A 23,713-nucleotide genomic window follows, 5' to 3' on the forward strand; every position below is an offset into this window, starting at 1 on the left:
CTGGAAGGGACCTCAAGAGATCATCAAGTTGAGGAAAAACAAAACTTTTGAACCGCTATCTTTGTCTTTGCTTATTCATTACCACTTTTCCACGGCTTGTTCCAACATCCTTTTAGACTGACGTTATCTGAGTTCTCCAAGCTACTGCTCAAATAAATCCTATTCTTATTTTTTACTACTTTATACTTCTGCCTGTTGTACAGAAAGCTTTTGTGTAAGGTGGACTAAGATGGGATGTACAAGAAGAGCAAATCATATCAGCAATTGTTTATTATCTTTCCTCTTTCTCTTTCTTTTCTAACATGTGTACTTGAGAATTCTAATTCTGATCAATGTTTGTCCCCATTGAAGTACGTTAAAATCAGTACAACTATGTAGGAGTAAGGTGCAGCACAAAATGAATTAAAATGCCAGAATCAAGCCCTGAATAATTATAAAAAAGGGGATAGAGACTGGCTGAAGATGTATCTCTTGTGATTGACAGTGGTTTTAACCTCCTGGTATGTGTAGCTGTAACATTTGCGATATAAAATCTTGTTTTGTAGCTTGGAAATGATGAAGGATTCTTACAAATACAATAATGGTACATAATGTTCCTGTTCAAGGCATTATGTATTACTACAATTCTGACAGGCCTCTTTTGATACAATTCTGACAGGCCTCTTTTGAAAGTTTATAGGGTCATATCTAATGTTCAAAGAAAAAGGCACCAAGTCAGCTGTTTATAAATGTAGCTTGTAAACTGCTGATTAAATATTTAATTTCCTGGAAGAGCAGTAGAGTGCAGTATTTATATAGCAACTGGAAATTGAAATGTTCTTGAAAATGTCCTAGAGGTTGAAACATCTGTTCTTTCTACTTAGAAATGTGTCTTAAAGTTATTGCACTCTACTCATTCCTCCCCCTTTCTTTCTTTAAAATGTGAAAATTTGATATTTTGCAGTGTCCTTAAGATATTCCTCCTACTCTGAATCAGGATTCAATGAATCATCCCAGAAGACTTTTATTTTAAAAAAGACAATTTTATGTGTGGGATTTAGGAACACTTAATACAAGCACATTCGTAAGAAGAGAATACTTAAGTAGTTTGGAACAGACATCACAATCATATAACAGTGTTTTAAAATAAATCAGTTACAGTTAGTGTTATCAGTTCCTGCACTTATCTTCGCAAATAAACATACAAAGTTTTCTATCAGGGTAATTGGCTCTATACAAATATTTCCAAATCCAAATTGACAGTTGTGTTACTGTGGGTTTTTTTTTTTCAATTGTACATAAGAACACTGGTAGTAATGGGGGGAGAACCCATGCAAAGTAGCTTGTTGAAAACCACCAAACCAGTAAGACTTGAGTGTCTACAAGTCCCTTAGGGTATGTCTACACCGCATTACTCTTTCGAGAGAGGAATGCAAATTCAGACGAATGAAATTGCGAATGAAACGCGGATTTGAATTTCCCGCACTTCATTTGCATAATTGCATCTGGGCGCTATTTTGAAAAAAGAAATGCTGTCTAGACATGGTTATTTCAAAAGAAAACCTTTCTTTTGAATTAACCCTTAAACCTCATTTTTTAAGGAGTAAGGGTTATTTCAAAAGAAGGATTTTCTTTTGAAATAACCACGTCTAGACAGCATTTCTTTTTTCGAAATAGGGGATTTCGAAATACTGCCCGGACGCAATATTGCAAATGAAGCGCGGGAAATTCAAATCCACGCTTCATTTGCAATGTCATTGGTCTGCATTTGCATTCCTCTTTCGAAAGAGGAATGCACTGTAGACATATCCTTACTGTCTATCTTATGTATTCAGACAAACCTTTGATTAAGCTTCCATTACTATTTCAGACCCATTGTATAGAAATCACATATCATGCTTTTATGAACAACATATAAGCTGGTTTTAAAATGTCAAATAAAATAGTCCACTCTAAGCATTTTTATTTATCTTCTATCTACAGGGGACAAGTCATTAACATGAGATACCTGGAATATTTTGAAAAAATACTTCATTTTATTAAAGACAGGATCCTTGTTTATCATGGGTAATGGTTTATTTTAATTGTTCCTCACCCTACAATATCCATTTGAATGCATATTAATAGACCATTCCATAAAGTCTGGGGAAATATTTTCTTAGTTTCAGTACCAGCCATAACTATGCCCTCTTACACACTGGGAGAAGCCCACTAATTGCCATGTGAAAGAAAGGAGTCTTCTCTATTACATGTGATAAGAGTACCTGTATCCAAGCTTCTGACCTATGTCAGTCACAGGTGGACCTTAGCCCTGTCTTACAAGGGAAGGTGTGTTTTTGTTCAAAGTGATCCTGGAAAATATTGATTTATACCCCATATTACAGGAAATTAATTTTTCTGACCAATATTGTTGGTTAAGGTGTGCAGGGGGAAGTATCCACTGGTGTTTTATGACACAGAATATGTCATTGTTTCTGACTTTTCTCTCCAAGAGTGAAATCTCTTTCTTTAGGACAGGGATCTCAAAATTCATGGCCTGTAGGCCATTTATGGCCCTAGCAGTTTGACAATCCTGGTCCAGGAATTCCTGTGGCCCAAGATGTGTGTGTCCATACTTGTCTCCTAAGCCCCGCCCTTTCCCCCTCATTGAACCCTTCCCCCCAAATTCCCCCTCCTCCCGAGGGATACAGCCTTGGGAATTACCGGGGGGGCCTGGTGCGGGCAGCAGCAAGAGTTGGGCCCCATGCTCACTGCAGCAGCAGAAGCTGCAAGGAAGCAAAAGGGGTGCAATGTGGAGGGGAAAGGGCAGGAAGAGATGGGACTGGGGAATGGGAACTGACACACACTCCAGGCCACAGGGACTCCCGGGCTGGATTGTGAAACTGCTCAGGTCATAGATGACTCACGGCTGGGAGGGAGCATTAGAAGGGCTTTTCCTTCCTGATCCCTGGCTGTAGGGTTCCATAGCCATGCCACTTCCCTGAGCACTCCTCATCCCTGCTCCATTAATGCCAGTCCCTCTGCTGCCACGAGAGTGGAGCCCCATAGGCTGGTGGCATTGACCTCCCCAATCCTGTAAATTCCCTGATTCGGGACTGGTTAGATTCCAAGAATGCCAGACCAGGGATGTTTAGCTAATTATGTTGAAAATTTGAAAACTAATCAAAGATTTTCCAGAAGATTTCTGCTTCAGTCTCTCAAAGATAAGCAAACCTTAAGCAGATACAAATCATCTGAACACTTAGGAAGAAACCTAACTGTGAAAGGAGTTCAAGTTTGTGTTACCAAATCAAGAAATGTAGATAAAGTGCACTCTACCTTCCCTACACTGTGACAAAGAAATCTACTTGTGCTCTTAAAATTTTAGAGGAAAGCATGAAGTTGGAGATATTTTTAAACTTTGTTTTCAAATATTGGAATGATAAAAACCTTCATGAAATTCAGACGTGCCGGTATGTTAAATGCAAAGCTTCTAATGTTATGTAAATGATAAAATGCTCCACCCTGAAATTTTTTTTTAAATGAATGGTCTTGCAGCACCTTAGACACTAACAAAAATGTAGATAGTATCATGAGCTTTTGTGGGAACAACCCACTTCAGATGACTGAAGCCAAGCAATACAGATTTACAAATGAATAGCTGAAAAAGAGGGGTTGAGGAGGAAAAGAAAAGGGGGAAAATTATGTTCCACCATGGAATCTGATGACTTTGCTAACTAATGAGAAGCTATTAGTCAGAGCTGGCTAGCACTTCTTGTTTTTAAATAAGTTTTAAAAGAATGACTTGACATCCAGTCATTTCAAACTATCCTGTCTCCCTCGCCCCCATGAAAATAGTGAGACTAGTGGAGCATATACCTGCAAGCAAGGCTTTATGCACTGCTGAAGATATTTCCAAGTTCCTTCAAAAGTTGGCTTCTTCTGAGCTCCCCAAAAGGGGCTCCTGTATCTCAGGCTGTCTCTAAATTACATCCCTCTTTTGACAGAGGGATGTAAATTAGGCACTTTGAAATTGCAAATGAAGCCAAGATTTGAATTTCCTGTGCTTCATTTGCATAATCACATAATTTTCAAAAGAGCGCCATTTCAAAAGTAGATGCGGTTCTTTTGAAAAAGGAAGCCTTTTTCGAAAGATCCTGTAAAACCCCCTTTTGGAAAGAACCACGTCTAGACCGCAGTTTTACTTTCGAAATGGCGCTTTTTCGAAAGAGCACCATTACCTGATTATGCAGATGAAGCATGGGAAATTCAAATCCTGGCTTCATTTGCGATTTCAAAGTGCCTAATTTACATCCCTCTGTCGAAAGAGAGAAGTTATCTAGACAGACTCTCATTCTAACTTCACAGATTGGATGTTGAGAGTACCTCGGATATTGTGTATGTTTGCCTATTATAATTGACTTGATTGTCTATGTAGATACAAGCATGTTTAGTCTGTGCAAGTTCATGAGGGAACCATCCGGTCCTTGCCACTGGGTGCAGCCTGCAAGTATATGACCCACATCTTCTAACTTGCACCAGTGGCAAAATTGGGAGTCCCAAAGGTCCTGCTTACAGTTATTAGTAGCACATCTAGTCACTCCGCATCAGAAGAAATTGAGCTTTGTTCAGAGCTGTGGAAGATCAAAACAGGGGCTGGACTATTGGATCTGGTATGAGATAGGAATTTGCTAAATTTTGAAGCTTGTTCATGACACTTAGTTAGGACACAACGTGGAGGTAGTTCTGTTCTTTTCTGCTTTGTATGTCCCAAATGTTTCCGATTAGGTGAAAGATCAGGCTTCAAAATAGAAGATTTGCTACCATATTATCTGGTTTCCTTTCTGGGAGTGATCTCTGTTTCAAGTTTGCCCTACCAAGCAAGCATTTTTGGGTGTCTGTGGGCTTTTGGGGATCCAGGTAAAAAGTTAATACTTTTGAATAAGGTTTTATCATTAGCCGCATATGTGTTTAATTTCCTACTGAGAATTTAGCATTACCTTGTAGCTTTGAAAATGTTCATTTGGGGGAAAGGGTAAAAAGGGATGTAGCCAAATTTGAGGGCCACTCTGAACTATTTACAGAAGATATGCAGTCTGAATGTCTAACCTGTGGTGAGTTCAGTCCTAGAAAATCATTAGGTAAAAATATTCCTCCTTGTATTGTATTCATTTCAGCCCCTGACCGAGTGGAGAGAGTGGAGGAATTTGCTAAAAGGAATGTAGTAGAATAGAATGCAGTAGTTAATTCCATTGACCATCAGAGATGATTTGCTGAATTAAAACTGGATGAATACTCTGAAAAATGCTAGATTTCCTTGATTCTTGTGTTTGTGTTAAAATAGTTGCCTTATTATTATTATTATTTTAGTGCTAATAATCCTAAAGGTCTGCTAGAAGTTAGAGAAGCACTGGAAAACGTTCACAAAGTAGAAGACCTTCTTCCCATAATGAAGGTAAATTTTGCAACAACTTTTAGCTGATGTGGGTAACAACTTAAAGGGGCAGTTGTAGGTCTAATTTAAAAATGGAGTAAGTACAGGTATATTCTAAAGGCTTAATGTACTAATAAAAATAACTACAAATCTGCTCAACTATGGCATGATCCTTCCCTTCGATGCATGTGTATGTGATTGTGCTTGAGCAATCTTAATTGCATAATTACTCCTTAATTGGTAAAAAGAAAATATGGCTGGTAAATGGAGTGGGGGGGGGGGAAGGGAATTTAGTGCACTGGTTCTTTGAAACCAGTCTTACTAGAATGATGATTTTTATTTGGAACCTGATTGACTGGTTCAGCAAAGCTGTACAAAACATTTGACAAACCAAAGAGTTTATGGAATTGTAGTACAGGCAGTCCCCGGGTTACGTACAAGATAGGGACTGTAGGTTTGTTCTTAAGTTGAATTTGTATGTAAGTCGGAACTGGTACATATTGTAGGGGAAACTCTAGCCAAACATTTCTCCAGAGCTCAGTTTTATTCTCCCACACCTCACTTCCCTCAGTCATTTATTCTCAAGCTGAGGTGTCTGCTGAGAAAAGCCACTCTGTGTCTCCCTGGTCTGCTGGGGGGAAGCAGCTAGTGCGGGGTTGCTTCACCCCGTTTGTAAGTAGGGATCCCATGTAAGTCGGATCCATGTAACCCGGGGACTGCCTGTATATGGCATATGGAACTTTTTTTTTTTTTTTTAACAATTCTGGACCACTGATTTGAAATGTAGCCTAGAGCAGTAATTAGCGAAAGTAGTTACTTGTTAATGGCTGTTGGCCAATGTGGAATGAACTGGTGGCTTCTACTCAGATCTGGTGGGGAAAGCGCAAGATCACCATTGCCTCCTCCCCAGTGCGCAATTATCAGCACCTTTGTTGGTAGCCTCCATAAAAAGGCTTTGAATTATGTGGCATGGAAGCCGAGTTATCCTTTTGTCCCTAGTAACTGGTCCTTCTAGCTCAGGATTCAGTTCTAAGATTTTTTTCAAATAAACCAAATGTTCAATGAATCTTTGGGAATATGGCAGGAAGGGCTTGCCTTTGATGATTTAAAAAAAATAGACTATAAATAAAATATTTAGGCTTGAATAAAGCTTGGAAAGGAACATTCACACCAATCAGAGCTGAAAAATTCAAACTGATCAGGTATGGAGATTTTCATAGAAGCTCAAATATTGCTACCCACATATTTTCCAGGGTGCTCAGATAAGTGCCACAAATGTCACCTCCAAATTACTTTAACGCATATGTTAGGGATTGTCTGAGGGTTAGGGCGGTTTAAGATCAATCCTTTACAGCCCTGTCAGCTCTGCAACCCAATGCTCACCTTTTTCGGAATGGATACCAGTAAAAACTAAACACGAGCCTGGAAAGGAAAAAGGGAAAGATATTTGATTGTCCTGTGCAATATGATATGATATAAGAAACCATAAATAAGTCCCTCTGAAGCAAAATGACTGCCACTTTTTCCAGAGGTGCTTGACAGGGGGAAATGCTATCAGCTGAATTTGAAAACACATATTAGGATAAAGAGAAGGCAAAAACATATAACTATTTTAAGATACTATGAATGATTTAGCAAGACAAAGATCTCTTCCTAAGAATTGGCAGCAAATGTTCATGGTATTGAAAAAATGTTCATCTGGTTTGGTTTATATGTATACTATTCTCAATAGTACATGTCACATTGGAATTCTATTCCTCATAAATGCTTATAATCTAAAAAAATGAAATCCTATTAGCCAGAGCATAATTTTATGGTTCATACCATTGTATTTTAAAATATATGGTTGCAAAAGCTTTTCACTTCGCAATGATGGTGGAGAAATTGTCTTTAATGCTGCATGGATAAATTGTGAGAACTGGTTAGTTTTAAAGAGGTCTGGTTGTTCAGTTAGGTGGGTAACTTTGACTAGAACTTGACTCTTTGAGTAAAGTTACTGTGGCTTATAATTGACACATTAGTTACAGTCTTTGGCTGAAATGTTAAATTTAAATTACTATTTTTTTTGGCTTTGCAGTAATTGAAAATTGTGTTTTCTGGTTTTCCTTCTGGTGAGGAGAGAAATATACAAAGGATGTTGAATGAAAATTGGTAGCAGTTAAAAATTGTGAGCTACATTCTGGAATGCAATTTGGAGTAATACATTTACTTACAAAATATAAACATAAAATATGGACCATACAACTCATATTACTGTTGTTTTTTGTTTTTGTTTTTGTTGTTTTTCTTTGTTTTTTTTTACATATGTCAAATGGTCGGTATCAAATTAGGGCTTGTGAAAAACATTTGTCTGTATAGTTCCAGCTTATAGTACAAGCCTTTTTAATTATTTTTATTTAGGGGACCATAGCTGCACTAGGTATCTCTTGTTAAAACTGTCCTCTAGAAATCCGTATTACAGAACAGTGTCTATAGAAAGTTTATCCTTCTATATTTATTCTAATAAGTTCCTTTTTTTTCTGAAAGCAGTTTAACAGTAAAACAAGAGATGGATTTACTGTAAATACAAAAGTCCCTAGCCTCAAAGATCAAGGGAAAGAATATGATGGATTCACAATTACAATAACAGGAGACAAGTACGTTTGATTTAAAATTCATATTTTTAATATTCTAATCTTTCAGGAAATGGCAATGAACATGTGTTGAAATATTATGAATTATCCATAGCAATTAATTTATTATTCTAATGGCATTTTGTACTTTTATGATTGGGCCCTTTCTATAGATGACTTAGTCTCACTGAGTCTGGAAGTGATTCTCAGGTGTGTAGCATCTGCGCCAACAGGGATACTATTACTCAACTCATACTATTGAATGCATATTGAAAAGTTTTATTCTCCATAATAGTAGTCAGAAAATTCTGAGCAGCAGAACTGTATGGCTGACAGCTTGGTAAGTTAAAGCAATCAACACTTATATAGAGTTAAAGGTTTCTTGCTCGGAGGACTTTTCACTCTGCTTCACAGACAATAAAAACCGATCTGAATGCTCTGAGTCAGAATGGGCTGGAATGGAAGCTATCATCACAATGGTCCCATTCTAGAAGTGGGAATGGACAGAATAGGGTATTAGACCGTCTCATATTAATAAGGTTATTGAAGGTTTTGTGGCGCTTCAGGCAATACCTTCCATGTACTCAAGTAATTCCTAGTTGGTAAATTGTAGCAAGGCATTTGGTCCATCACTGGTTGAGAGAGTAAATGCCCCCTTTGAGAGGCAAAAAGCTGGCATCCCTAAAGAGTGATTTTTTTTTTCTTTGTAAGCCCATGTTCAAAAGAACATGCTAATCTCATTACAACATTATGGAATTGATAATTTTCTTAGACATTCTTTCCATTCAGATTACTTAGACTCAAAATTCTGCACTATCATTTAAATTGTTCTACAATCTACTGCAGATACCTTTAATGCGAAGATAGACTTCTTTTTTTTAAATGAATCTCAGTGAATTTTTCTTTTAAATTTTAATCTCTAGACCTGCATATTTTTAATGGGATGATGCACAAGATACGCTCATTATACAGGAAGCTACCGCCATTTGCTGTGAATGCATTTGTGGCACCACCACAAATAGTGAAATATGCAAATACTGGGAGCTGCGGGGAGTTCTCTGTGCCTTGTGGGCTTCCCACACCATGACAAGAGACAGATACATTTTTTTGCATTAGGAAAATACGTGTGAAATTTGCATGTCTATGAAAATTAAAGTATAAGTGTAAGATTTTGGTAGGAATCTTACTAGTTTCATGTGCAAACAAAACCATACTATTTCGTAATAATTAGCACTAATTAGTAAACTATTCTATTTCTGGAGTTTCAAAGTTAACAAACATGCTGTGGATTCTAAACAAATAAAACTGACTGAAATAGAATGTGCTTTTAAATTTCTTGTTCTTGTATTGTGCAGATAAGATTTTTTTTTTTTCCCTTAGTGATGACCCTGAAAAGTTACAAAGACAGCCAATGTGGTAAAAATAGCAGGCCAAATGAGGTTCAGATTTAGGCATGGTAAAACAAACATTCTTGAAATGTAACATCCCATTGAAAGGCAAAAATATTGAGAGGAGAACAGTTCTATATCTGTGCGGCACCATATTGGCCAAGAGAAAAACAAACATTCTTGAAATGTAACATCCCATTGAAAGGCAAAAATATTGAGAGGAGAACAGTTCTATATCTGTGCGGCACCATATTGGCCAAGAGAAAAACCTCAAGAAGGAAGTGAGATCAGGGATAGGAAATGCATCTGTTGCATTTACTAAACTCAACAGCATATGAAAATCAAAAGATATGCAGCACCAAAACAAAATTAAGACTCTTCAGTTCAAATCTAATCTCAGTGCTAACATTCAGCCATGATAGCTGGAGATGTACTAAGTCTGAGTATTGGTTGGAAAGATTTAGTTCTCAAAAAGGAGACCTGAGAAATCATCAGCCAGTAGCTCCTTTCTACCAGAACCAGAAAGGAAGCACAGGACATGTTTTAGGCATGTACTGGTGGTGCCAGCGCACATAGACCCCCATGAAGCTATGAAGTGGAAGCCAATTGATATGAGGAGAAGAGGGCACCCCGGAGGAACCTTAAAAAGAGTCCTTATTAGGGAAGGAAAGTCTAGTCTATCTCAATACCACAGAGCAAATGGAAGGCGCAACAAATGACTGATTAATGAAAGAGATTCGTTTCCACCCTGTGTGCTAGTGTTGGCATGGGAAGGGTATACATGTAAAAATAAAACTTTAATGCTCTGTCTTTAAAAAGACACACTCCCAAACTCTGGACGACTTCCATCAAAATGTTAGCAATTATTTGCAGACAATATCTCCTACTCTGTCAGTAAGAATATTAAAATATATACTTATTCTGTTTCAACTTCAGTGCCTCTCATTTGAGTTGGGCAAATATGGGTGCTGTATGGGACAAAATTATAGGGGAGGGAGAGAATAGCCTGCATTTTTGCATCTCAAGTATTTGATTAGTTTCTTGAAATTTATTCACACTTTCTTTGTGTTAGAGTTGGGAACATATTATTTTCAGTGGAAACTCAGACAACAGAAGAAAGAACACAACTGTATCATGCAGAAATAGATGCACTATATAAGGACCTAACGGCCAAAGGAAAAGTACTAATTTTATCTGCAGAGCTTGGGGTAAAGTTTTTATTGAAACAATTCATTTGAAGTTGAAGCTAGCGCAAATTTTGTCCAAATGTAAGGTGCAAATTTTTAACAGTGAGATTAATTAACCATTGAGATACTTACCCTGGGTTGTGGTGGATTTTCCATTATTGGCAATTTAAAATCAAGATTGGATATTTCTTCTGAAAGATTCTCTGGCTCAAACGATGAGCAGTCCTGTGGCACCTTAGATAAATTACCTCTCATTTGTAGGACCTGTGTTAATCAAGCTAATTAAATCAGGGTAAATGTGGTTGAAACAGGATTTCATTAGGAAGTTCTGTGACCTGTATTGTGCAGGAAGTCAGACTGGATGATTACAAGGTCAGAAGAGACCACTATTATTTTTAACATCTCTACTCATTTTTTTATGTTTGTCAAAATACATTCTAGCTTATTGTGCATTGCTCTATTATTTAGATTTTTTTGTACAGTTCCTAAATAAGTAATAAAATTCTCCTTTTATTTAAATACTACAGTAAAACTCGGATGGTCCGGCATCTGATGGTCTGGCACTCCTGATGGTCCGGCACCATCAGGGACTCAGAAGTGCTCCGGGCAGCCGGACCATTGGAGTCGCTCTGCCCCCAGCTTCCCCAATTCAGGCACTGCTAAAACTGACCAGCGGCTGAATCGGGGAAGCCAGGGGCAGAGCAGCTGGAGTGCTGCCAGGTAGGTCCCATAGCGCTGCTCCTTGGGGCTGCGGGACCAACCCGGCAGCACTCCAGCTGTCCCCGATTCAGCTGCTGCTGAAACTGACCAGCGGCTGACTCCAGGAAGCCTGAGGCAGAACTGCTCTGCCCCGGCTTCCTGGAATCAGCCCCTGATCAGTTTCAGCAGCAGCTGACTTGGGTACACCTGGGACAGAGCAGCTAGGGCGCTGCCAGGTTGGTCTCTGCAGTGCCGAGGTGCGGCGCTGCGGGGACCAACCCAGCAGCTCCCCAGCTGCTCTGTCCCAGGCGTCCTGATTCAGCTGCTTTGAAACTGACCAGCGGCTGACTCCAGGAAGCCGGGGGCAGAGCAGCTCTGCCTCCGGCTTCCTGGAGTCAGCCGCTGATCAGTATCATCAGTGGCTGACTTGGGGACACCTGGGGCAGAGAAGCTGGGGTGCTGCCGGGTTGGTCCAGTAGCGCCGCTCCTCGGCGCTGTGGGACCAACCCGGCAGCCCCCCGGCTGCTCTGCCCCAGGCGTCCCCAAGAGCAGCTGGGATGCTGCTGGGTTGGTCTTGCCTCACCAAGGGTCGGCGCTACCAGACCAACCCGGCAGCACTCCAGCTGCTCTGCTGCAGGCGTCCCCGATTCAGCCGCTGCTGAAACTGACCAGCAGCGGCTGAATCAGGGACGGCTGGGGCACAGCCGGACTATCGGAAGGGGGGGCTATGAGGGGTCTGGGGTGGCATCCCCCACCCCAGACCCTTCATAGCCCCTCCTTCTGATAGTCCAGCATATTTGATAATCCGGCACCCTCTGGGTCCTAAAGGTACCGGATTATCGGAAGTTTACTGTACTATTAAATGGAAGGTTTCCATTGTTGAAGGGCAGTCTACTAAATTACTCTGCTTTGCTGAGTAATAGTTTAATTCCAAACACACAGCATAAAATGTTCTATAATAAAAATGCAATTATTATCTGGGCATGCAACCACTGGGTATTAATATCATAATGAGCACTATTTAATACTGTTCATACATTGGTTCCTGACAGCCAGTTGTAAAATTAGAATTAACATAAATATAATTGTTTTTTCAGGTTGATTGTATTCTATCTGAGAAGCTGGCTATGTTTGAGATTCTGTGTTTTATATTTATCAGGATCTTTGACCCAGCATAATGGCTTAATTCTAGTTTATTTCTAATTGCTTAGCTTGACCTTTTTTGAGATACTTGATCTTCCAGTGTTCATAATAGGGATGGCTCAATTTTATTGAAACATAATATTTTTCTTAAACTCCCCCCAAAAAATCCTGCCCATCTTGCTGTTAAATATATTGCATCATTACTTAATGGAGGGTATTCTCAAGTGCACCAACATTTTTGTATGTTACTACATCTCATATCTGTACAGTAAAGTACTTTCAGCCCTTGCTTATATTTTTTTTACCTAGGAGGCAGATGCTGTGTGCAATCTTATCCTGTCTTTAGTTTATTACTTCTATAATTTAATGCCCCTCTCAAGAGGATCCAGGTTAGTGACTTATCTCTCCATCTGCTATTCTATTTTAATGATTATGGTATTGTTTATCCGCTTAGTGTATTTGTTAATAAAGGGACTTGTGATAAATTGCATCAGCCATCAGGAAACGGAACTTTTATTTACCACTATGGTCTAAGAGATTGATTAATGTTAACAAATTAATCAGTTAATAACCAGTCCATCAATAATGCTATGGGACTACAAATCCCCAGTACTTGAATATCTGATTTAACTAAGGTGTCAGATGTTTCTCTTATCTTTAATAAAAAATACCTCGAAGCACTTTTTCAATTTTTAATTGAGGAAGAGGTTGAATTTTGTATTGTGTAAAATAATTCAAACTGAAAACATTCACTGAAAGAGACATGTTGCTCTTTATTTTTTAGTGTGATAGCTTATTCGGTGATCATGGGAGCACTGATGGCAAGTGGGAAAGAAGTAGCAGGAAAAATACCAAAAGGAAAGGCAAGTTCTACATAAAAATACGGTGGCTCAGCCTAGCTAACAGAAGTGATACTTCTAAGTATGGAGAAGCAGCAGAAGGAATAAGCAAGAACTGAGAGTGTGTGTATCAGGTGTTTGTCCACTCTTTACCATGGTGGCTTACAACTGTATAATGTTTTTTAGGATTCCTTATGTTTTTGTGGATTCTTGATGACAATTGAGAGACAGTTCATTTCAGTATCTATGGTTAACCCTGAGGCTGCAGCTGTTCCTGTCGATATGGAACTTCCCACAGCAAACTATGTCTTTGTAAGCTTGAGGCCAGATCATGGTTGTGAGCTACTATTTGTAATTGCCTTTGAAAAAGTCTCTGATGTTTCAGCTTGAGCAGAATGGAAATCATCTTTGTGGAGGGCAGTAGGCTCTTATGGGCACAGAATAGTAGTGTTTCCTCTTTGTTTTCATGTAAAGTTCAATGTGGTCACAATTTACAAAGTTCTAAATGGCCTGGAACATATTTACATGGAAAAGCATCTTGCCCTATCTTCTGCCAGAGGAATTTATTTCCCAAGGCTACCGTATTAAAGAGATTCAAGTGTATCTCTATGGGACTGCACTTAAGTGCACGTGCACCTCTTGAGGCTTTAATCGGAGTGCCTGAGACCTCAGTGTGGTACTCCATTACTGTAGAAGTTCAGAGTTACCAGCATTTCAAGAAAGGAGGTTGTTCATAATACTTGAAATATTTGTAACTCTGAACAAAGCATTATGATAGATTTTTCTTAAGTTTTTGCAACTGAACATTTACTTATACAGCTTTGAAACTTTACTATGCAGAAGAAAAATGCTGCTATTAACCATCTTAATTTAAATGAAACAAACACAGAAACAGTTTCTTTACCTTGTCAAATCTTTTTTAACTTTACCTTTTTTTTGCAGGCTGAACCTTTCTAGTCTGACACTCTCTGGTCTGGCAACATTCGTGTTCCTGCATGATTTTAGTTAGCCAGATGTCCACTTATCGTGCATGTCGGCAAGTTTTCTGCAGTCCCATAAAATTTATTTACAGCAACCAGTCCTGGCTCTCAGCATTCTTTGCTTTTATTTAGCTCTAATTTATCCCTAAATGCCTTGAAAGAGCCATTAAGCAGTGGAAGTGTTGGTAATACTGCTAGATAATATCAAATTCTTTGGTTCAGCACCTGTCAGGAATTGAGGGTGCTGAACTAGAGAGGTTCAACCTGTAGTAGTTTACACTTAATACAATACTGTTCTGTAGTTGTTTGATGTGTTTGGTTTGGTGTGTTTCTGCTGCTGCCTGATAGTTGACTAAGCTCCAATGGGTTATAAAAGCATTGAAGAAAATTGTTACAGATGTAATCAATAAAAATTTTTGTCTTGCAATATACCAGAACTAAGGATGCAAAAATCCCATTAATCAGTTAACTGGTTAAATATTAGCTTAACCTAATGTTTAACTGGTAAATCATCTAAGTGGGAGCCTGGGTCAGGCTCCTGCTTCCAGCCTGGCAGGCTGCCGGCCCCCAGCCACATGGGGAAGCAGATACCCAGTTACCTATTCACATCCCTAACCTGAACTTCCTTAATCTGGGTCCCCCTTATCCAGGACCCATGGTTCAGATGCCAGTTAGGGGGAGAAGAAAGCAGTTCTGCATGCTGCCATTTCCTCTTCCCTCCCGCTCCCTGATGGGGAAACAGCAGCACAATGAAACCACACCCCTATCCGCCATCATTCCCCCTCTCTCCCAGATCCCATTCCAGCACCCTCCCGTCATCTGAAAAATTCCTTAATACAGCATACCCTGTTTCCCAGGGTTGCTGGGTTAAAGTGTACCTTTTACTGGTGGTGATATGTGAAAACAGCACAGAACCTAGCCTTTCTCTTCAGTATTGGACTTTAGAGGGCTGATTACAAGAAAAAATTGAATTCAATATTGAAATTTAAGACAATAAGCAGAAAACAAATAAGAACAACCATGCTGTCAGACCAGTCGTTCAGCTAGCCCAGTTGTCTTCTGATGGTGGCTAGTGCCAGATGTTTCAGAGGAAGAGAACAGAACAGGGCAATTTTGAGCAATCCATATTGCTTCATCCAGTCCCACTTTTGGTAGTTTGCAATGTAGGGATACCCAGAGCATGGGTTTGCATCTTTACCATCTTTGAATCTGCAATTATACTTGTAGCCTTCATAATGTGCCACAGCAATTAGTTCCACATTCTGATTTTTGCATTGTGTGAAGTACTTCTTTATGTTTTAAATCTACTACCTATTAATTTCACTGAGTGACCCTTAATTCTTGTGTTTTATGTGAAGAGGTGGTTAATAGTTTCTCTACACCATTTATGATTTTATGAACCTGTCATATCCCCTCTTAGTCATCTGTTTTCCAACCTGGAACGTCCCAGTCTTTTTACTCTCGCCTCATATGGAAGCTGTTTCATACCCCTTCTCTATACCTTTTCCAGTTGTAATATATCCTTTTTGAGATGGGTGACCAGAATTGCTTACATTATTCAATGTGTGGGTGTGCCATGGATTTATATATTAATGTTATGGTATTCTATGTTATCTATAATTTTCCTGATGGTTCAGAACATTAGCTTTTTTGATTTGGTGCCTCACATGGAGTAGAATTTTTTTTTTTTTTTATTATCCACAGTGACTCCCAGATCTTTTTCTGGAGTGGTAACAGCTAACTTCGTCACCTCGTCATTTTGTATTTATAGTTGAGATTATGTTTTCCAATGTGCATTTATTTACACTTATCAATGCTAAACTTCATCTGCCATTTTGTTGCCCAGTCATCCTTCTTACTGGGTGACATGAGTCATTTTGTATTGTCTTCAGATTTTGTCACCTCGCAGTTCATCCCTCACCCCTTTTCAGATAATTTATGAATATTCTGAAAGGTACAGGTCCCAGTACAGATTCTTGGGAGACATTGCCATTAACTTGTCTCCAATATGAAAAAAATGACCATTTATTCCTACCCTTTTGTTTCCTATTGTTTAACACATTATTTATCCCTGAGAGGAACTTCCCTCTTATCCTGTGTCTGCTTAGTTTGCTAAAAAGTCTTTGGTGAGGGACCTAGTCAAAAGCTTTCTGAAAGTCCATGCACACTGGATCACTCTTGTACACATGCTTGATATCCTCAAAGAATGCTAGTAGAACCTCAGTGCCATTTCTGTTCACTTTTGAAAGCGAATTGCCCTTTGAACCTTCCATGGCCTGCAGCAAGTCTTTCAGTGGAGGACCAATTACTAACTTGTTCTCTCCAGCAGTCCCCCAGAGCTTGAGTTTGGTAAGCTTCAAAGCAGTGTGTCAGATGTATTTTTCTAACAGTAATAAAAGCTGTGTTGTTTGTCCCTGTACCAACTGGAAAATAAAACTGGAATTTGTGATATCCAGTGAAAGTCCAATTTATAATCTGGTTGATACAGGATCTGCAGGCTCCTTACTTGGCTCCATATGGCTCCCTGGAAGTGGCAACATGTCCCTGCTGCTTCTGGGAGGACGAGCAGCCTCAGGATCTCTGTGAGTTGCCCCAGCCCGACCCCAAGCACTCTTTCCACTACTCCCATTGTTCAGGAACCACAGCCAATGGGAGCTGCGGGAGCAGCAACTGTAGATGGAGGCAGTGTTCAGAATCACTTAGTTGTTTGAGTTGTGAGATTCCACTGCAAAAGAATGAGAACACTGGTGACAATCCAGGTACATTTGCTAATTCCACAGGTTTAGTTTTTCTTAATAGATTAGGAAAGTCATTGGGCATTCTCATGAACGTGCTAACAATACATTTGCATTTTTCAAAATGCTGTATATTCTTAGTCCTTTGTAATTGTTTGTTGATGATATGTTTTGTTTCAGTTGGTTGATTTTGAAGCCATGACAGCACCTGGTTCTGAGGCCTTTAGCAAAATAGCCAGAAGCTGGATGAATCTCCAAAGGTAAATGTTTTGTCAAAGAAGAAAAAAATTGAAACTATTTTGAGCAGATGTAAACAAAATGGCTACGTCTAGACTGGCATTATTTTCCGGAAATGCTTTTAATGGAAAAGTTTTCAGTTAAAAGCATTTTCGGAACAGAGTGTCTAGTTTGGCACAGAGGCTTTTCCGCAAAAGCACTTTTTGCAGAAAAGCGTCTGTGACAATCTATATGTGCTTTTCCGCAAAAAAGCCCCGATCGGCATTTTCGCAATCGGGGCTTTTTTGCGGAAAACAAACCTGAGCTGTCTACACTGGCCCTTTTGCGCATAAGGACTTTTGCCCGAATGGGAGCAACATAGTATTTCCGCAAGAACACTGACAATCTTACATGAGATCGTCAGTGCTTTTGTGGAAATTCAAGCGGCCAGTGTAGACAGCTGGCAAGTTTTTCCGGAAAAGCGGCTGATTTTCCGGAAAAACTGGCCAGTCTAGACACAGCCACCATGTATATGTATGCAAAACAAATATGATCTGTGATAGTCTGTAGTAAAGCATAAATGTTAAGATCATGCATCCTGTGAGCCAGTTTACTGAATTACAGCCTGTCATCATAAAATTCACTGTAGTGCAGAGGACATGCATATGATTATATGTAACAAAGAAAATCTACTTAATGACTATGCTAAAGGTTAATGTGGTACATAAGGCCTTGACAGAGTCAATTCAGTCTGTGTTAAATTGTTTAACCTGTAACAAAATGTAGAAGTTTTGTTTTTGTTTTTGTTTTAATTGCCAGTGGCTACATATCCTACATAGCATTTGTGCATAGTAAGATAAGTGACTTTCAAAGAGGGCCTGCCCAGCAATCTAGGAGCAGTATAAAGTGTTGAAGCATACAGATGATAATTTGGGTTTGGTAGCACTAGGGGAAAAGTGAGTCACTACTGATCCATCCTACTTTGGCTAATTCACATGGTGTTGGAAAGATCTACATCTAACTCACTTATTGGAGGTTCTCAACAATACCAAGTCTCCAACGGCATTTATGGTGGAGAAATTAAAAGGAGCTAAAAATGTGTGTGTTTTTAGTGTAGAATGGAAATCTACTATTTAGAAACCACCCTATATTATCTAACTTTTAAAGATCAGATTTTTTTTTTTTATAGGCTGAAAAAAATCCTTTAGCTGAAAGTTCCTGTATAAAACTTAGGTGCCAATACATAACCTGGAGCAAATTGTTGAGTTGATATTTACGAATAGGCAATTACAAGTGAAAATAGGCATTTATTGTTGTCCTAACATTGTAAGTTATCTGTGTTCATATATCTGTTACTCTAGAAAGATTCTCTGACATTTAGTCCCTTTACTCAAGTGGTAAAACTTTAAGGAACATTTTTTTTTTTAAATCTGAGCAACTGAGGTTAAAATGTGAAAACAAAACACAATGCTAACCAATTCTTTTTTCAGTTTTCTTTTGGCACTGTTACCTAAGTTAAAACTTTCCATGGATTTCTCAAATGAAGACAAATGGTTCTCTTAATTTGTAAACCAAATGCCATTATAGTTATTTAGAAGCTTCAAAACAGGATTACATTTCTTAATTTTATGAGTCCCTTTATTTGATATTTGAAACATATGTTTTAGTGTGGCTCCAGACATATTTACAATGGAGTAAAACAGGTGCTCATATCACAAAAATGCCACAAACTTGGCACTAATTTTTCCTTTGTGGTCATTCTCCATATAAAAGCAACATTTGAATGGCCTGGAAGTTGAAATAAATTCCTAAACGTTTCTAAAGGTGGTCCATTTAGGCCAAGATTAAGGCACTGTATGGGGTAGTTTAAGGAAACTCTGCACTGCTGCTCTGTGTTGTACTATTTCTGTTGATAGTTTACCTTGTTTATATCTTGTCAGTCTGTTAACTTTCCCTGGAATTATTTCAATGAAGGAAAGCATAAACATTCAGGCACGTTAATTTGAATATAAAACTGATTGCACTTTCTCAACAAATTTACTTGTGAGGCAAACAAATTCAGTTTTCTTATAAAGGAAAGGAATACAGTAAGTAAGTACGCTGGTGCAACTTTGAAGCAGACCATATGTTTCTTCATTGAGTGGTATCCCTGTGGGTGCTCCACTCAGGTCTTGGTGCATCCTCGCACCCCTGATTGGAGATTTTTGGTGAGCAGTGCCCCTCGCGCTGTGCCTGTGCACCCAGCATCGCGCACCCCTGCCATTTGTCGAGTGTGCGTGTGGCATGAGCCCTGTCAGTTCCATTTCTACTGCCCTCAGCTGAAGACGGAGTCAGATCGGTGCTCTTCTTCTTGACAGGAAAAACAAAAATTACTATAGTTAGTTTAGAATTTTCCTCATAGTTGAGTCAGTTAACGACAGTTTTCAACATTTGCTTAAAAAAAAAAAAAGACACAGAGAAGCACCGCGGTGGTGGCTTTTTTCTTCAACATGCTGGGCTCTCCTGGCTTTAAAAAATGTGACTCGTGTCGAGACTCAATGCCTATTTCTGATGGCCATGCCTCCTGCATTAAATGCCTGGGAGAGACTCATGCAGTACATAAGTGCCCGCACTGTCAGAACGTGACAGCCAGAGCTAGAAAAGACTGCGAAATGTGGCTGAAAAACCTCCTCTGGGAGAAGTCCCCACAACCACTATTGAACAAACCTGAGGAGACATGGGGACAGCAGAAGCCTGTTGACAGGGCGGCTTCACCACCCCGCAAAGGCTCACAAGCTTCGCAGGCTTCCCCAACACGCTCATTACCAGCACTGCCTAGAGCCTCTCCTTCCCCAGCGCTGTCAGTCTATGGTACCGTGGAGAAACGCAAGTCTGCACCAGCCAGGAGAGCTGAGTCAGAACCCAAGCACACCACACTGGTCAGTGTTGCTGAGGCTGCGGCACCTACAAAGCCGCATATGCCACTAGCTCCCACATGCACCGCCACGGTGTCTGAACAGACTGGTCAGACCGAACTCGACCACGCTCCAGCACCACTGCATAAGAAAGCGCTGTGCAAGACATGGTACTTACAAAAATTTCCTCAGCTAGGTACACAGCTCAGACCAAAAGCTTGCTCACCGCGCTCCTCAATGGTGTCTCATACCCAGGGGCACACTCATATGCCAGAAAGGTCTCCTCACTCTCTTATGCTTCTCTCACCAAGAACTGACTATGGCAGCAGACATAGCAGCAGATTTTCTTCATGCCATTCATTTCCCTTGGGATCAATGGCTTCCTGGCATTCATATCGGGATCATTCCCTACAACAACATCCCCTATGGCCCAACCAGCCATGGATAAATCCTCCACAGCAGTTCCATCCACATTGGCCCTCCCGGGAACCATGGCAAGGGTACCAGCCACGTTCCTCCCATGCTTACCACTCGAGATACAGTTCCTACATTACAACAGTACACATCTATGCGCTCCCCGACCATATCCGTGCATTCCTCACCATCTCACCCGCCCTCAGTAATAACACAAGCGGGCTTCACTGATAATGATAACTTACCTCATTCAGACTCAGAGAGTTCCTTACACAACCCCAGATCCACTAGACCAGATGAGGCAGTTTTCCAGATATCGCCCTCTCCACCGGAAGACAATCTAAAACAATTTCAGGAATTATTTAAGTGGGTAGCTCAATCACAGGACTTTACACTCCAAGAGGTACAAGACAAACAATACAAATTACCGATAATACTACAACCCATGGCATCCTCACAGATAGCTCTACCCATCAACGAAGCTATCCTGGAGCCATCAGATTTGCTGTGGCGAACTCCAGCCTCTATGTCCACCCCCACCAGTCCCCTACAAACCACAGCGCGGATAGAAAATACTTTGTCCCTGTCAAAGATATGGACTTCCTCGTTGTACATCCCCTGCTGACCTCACTGGTCATAGACTTGGTTAATCACAAGGCTAAGAACCCACAATTTAAATCTACACCCCACGACAAAGAGCATAAGTGGTCGATCAACTTTGGCCGTAAGGTATACTCTTCTGCCACCCTCCAATTCAGGATATCGAATTATACAGCCCTCCTGGCTAACTATGATCATGCCAACTATGCTTAACTACAGGACCTACTGCAGGATCTTCCTGATGTTGAGACTGCACCTCCAGTCCATTAAGGAGGGTTTATCAATAGCAAAAAAAGCCCACCAGGCTGCAATGGATATCGCTGACATGATGCCTAGGGCCACAGCAATTGTAATGCATAGGGCCTCATGGCTGCAGTCATCAGGGGTCCAAAAGAATTGCAATCGAAAGTGGAGGACCCTCCTCTTTGATAGAAAACAGCTATTTGCCACTTAGACAGATGAAGTCCTACAATGAAAGACTCTCGTACCACACTCCAGCGATATAAACCCCACCTAATAAGAAACACAAGTATACTCCTTACTAAAGGCCAAGGGACTATAATTATAGCTATTATAGATAATAGCAGAGGTCTTATGACAACAGGCCCAAGCAACGCCCTAGCAGGAGGAGGATGCAGCAAAACCAGTCATCCACCACTCAATCGACTTCACACAAACAATAAATTTGAAGTCTTGGTTGGGGGTCTGAGTGACCACCCCACAGATCCAGTGCATTCCAATGCCATCTTTCATCGCCACTGAGACCCTTCTACCAACAGTGGGCCCAAATCACCACAGACAAATGGGTCCTGGAAATTATCAAATCGGGTTACACAATTCCCTTCACATCCATGCCAGCTACCCAACCCCCTACCCTGTCCCTCTTCAGGGACCCATCTCATGAGCCCCTATTACAAACAGAGATGCAAAAGTTACTCACCCTAGAAGCAATAGAACCTGTTCCCACAGAATATCGAGGAAGAGGGTTCTACTCCAACTATTTCCTATCAGTCAGAAAACAGGGGGCTGAAGACCAATCTTGGATCTCAGGAAATTCAGCATGTTCATCCTCAACACAAAATTCAAGATGGTGACCCTGGCAACTATCATACCCGCACTGGACAAAGGGGACTGGTTCTTAGCCCCTGACCTTCAAGACACACATTTTCATGTAACCATCTACCCAGCCCACAGGAGATTTTTCAGATTCATCATAGGTCATTACTAGTACAGGGTCCTCCCCTTTGGCCTTTATGGCCCCTCGAGTGTTCTCGAAGACACTAGGGGTATGTCTACACTACCACCCTAGTTTGAACTAGGGTGGTTAATGTAGGCAACTGAAGTTGCAAATGAAGCCCGGGATTTAAATATCCCGGGCTTCATTTGCATCTTGCCGGGTGCCGCCATTTTTAAAGCCCCGGTAGTTCGGACTCCGTGCCCGCGGCTACACGTGGCACAGAGTAGGTAGTTCGGATTAGGCTCTCTAATCCGAACTACCGTTACTCCTCATGGAACGAGGTGTACCGGTAGTTCGGATTAGAGAGCCACTAGCCACTACATCACAGTACCTGTCCATGAAGGATAAAGGATACCAAGGATAAAGTTATACTCAGGCCTCACCCGAAGTTCCTCCCGAAGGTCATATCCAACTTCCACTTAAATTTACTTACCTACTTACTTTCCTAAACCTCATACCTTCTCCAAGGAGGCCATCTTGCACACGTTAGATGCAAGACGAGTGATTGCGTTCTATCTGGATAGAACTAGGGGAACCAGAAAATCAGACTTTGTAGCGTGGTCTGGGCCACATTCAAGAACAGCAGTCTTGGCACAGGGTGTATCCAAATGGCTTGCCAACTGCATACATACAGCTTATGAACTTTGTGGCAAGCAGCCACCACAGATTATCAGGGCTCGCTCCACGTGTGCAATGGCCACAACGGCCTTCCTAAATAACATACCATTGGTGGACATTTGTAGAGCAGCCATGTGGTCCTCCCATCACACTTTCGCACAACATTGCGCCCTACAGAAATGGCCAATACCCTCCACATCTCTGGTAGATGCAGTCCCTCCTTCCTCTACATAAATGACTCCAATGCCCACTACCATCTGATGGGTACTGCTACTGAGTCACCTGAGTGGAGCACCCACAGGGACATCAGTTGATGAAGAAGTAGTAGTTACTCACCCGGCACAGTAACGATGGTTCTTTGAGATGTATGTCCCTGTGGCTGCTCCACCACCTCCTTCCTTCCCCTTCCCTCCCCTCCCCCCATCTTCCCCTCTGCTTGGAGTCTTTAGGGGACTTCAGGTAGAAAAGGAATGGATGGGGCGCAAGATGCTGGGTGCGCAAGCATGGCTTGAAGGGCACTGCTCACCAAAAATCTCCAATCAGCGGTGCGAAGATGCACTGAGACCTGAGTGGAGCATCCACAGGGACACATCTCAAAGAACCATTGTTGCTGCACCGGGTGAGTGACGACTTCTTCTTTTTAATTGAGTCCACACAAACTTTGACTGTTATCTTGTACAGATATTATGGTATTAAAATTAATATTCATGGTGTGCAAACTATAAATATTCATTTTCAATTTTTAATCTCACACTTAAT

The 23,713-nt window shown here is 40.6% G+C and overlaps 1 protein-coding gene across 8 annotated transcripts in view; it reads left to right on the top strand.

The window, feature by feature from the left end:
- TTC13 (tetratricopeptide repeat domain 13) overlaps window positions 1-23,713 on the top strand; it is a 68,036-nt gene that overhangs the window by 43,792 nt on the left and 531 nt on the right. Inside the window, exons 16-22 of one of the 8 annotated variants that reach the window (XR_012902778.2) lie at window positions 1,963-2,046; window positions 5,329-5,413; window positions 7,919-8,028; window positions 10,465-10,600; window positions 12,731-12,810; window positions 13,206-13,383; window positions 17,156-17,235. Coding sequence is in view for 4 of the 8 variants with exons in the window: in XM_075924709.2 (XP_075780824.1) it covers window positions 1,963-2,046; window positions 5,329-5,413; window positions 7,919-8,028; window positions 10,465-10,600; window positions 12,731-12,810; window positions 13,206-13,284; window positions 17,156-17,235 (654 nt within the window). In the remaining 4 variants the exon portion in view is untranslated. Of the gene's footprint in view, window positions 1-1,962; window positions 2,047-5,328; window positions 5,414-7,918; window positions 8,029-10,464; window positions 10,601-12,730; window positions 12,811-13,205; window positions 13,384-17,155; window positions 17,236-23,713 lie in introns of those variants that run through there. The other 7 variants (XM_075924709.2, XM_075924708.2, XR_012902781.2 and 4 more) reach the window with 7 other exon arrangements.

Source organism: Pelodiscus sinensis, chromosome 3, assembly GCF_052426305.1.
Source record: "Pelodiscus sinensis isolate ZL-2025 chromosome 3, ASM5242630v1, whole genome shotgun sequence".
NCBI classification, from domain to species: domain Eukaryota; kingdom Metazoa; phylum Chordata; order Testudines; family Trionychidae; genus Pelodiscus; species Pelodiscus sinensis.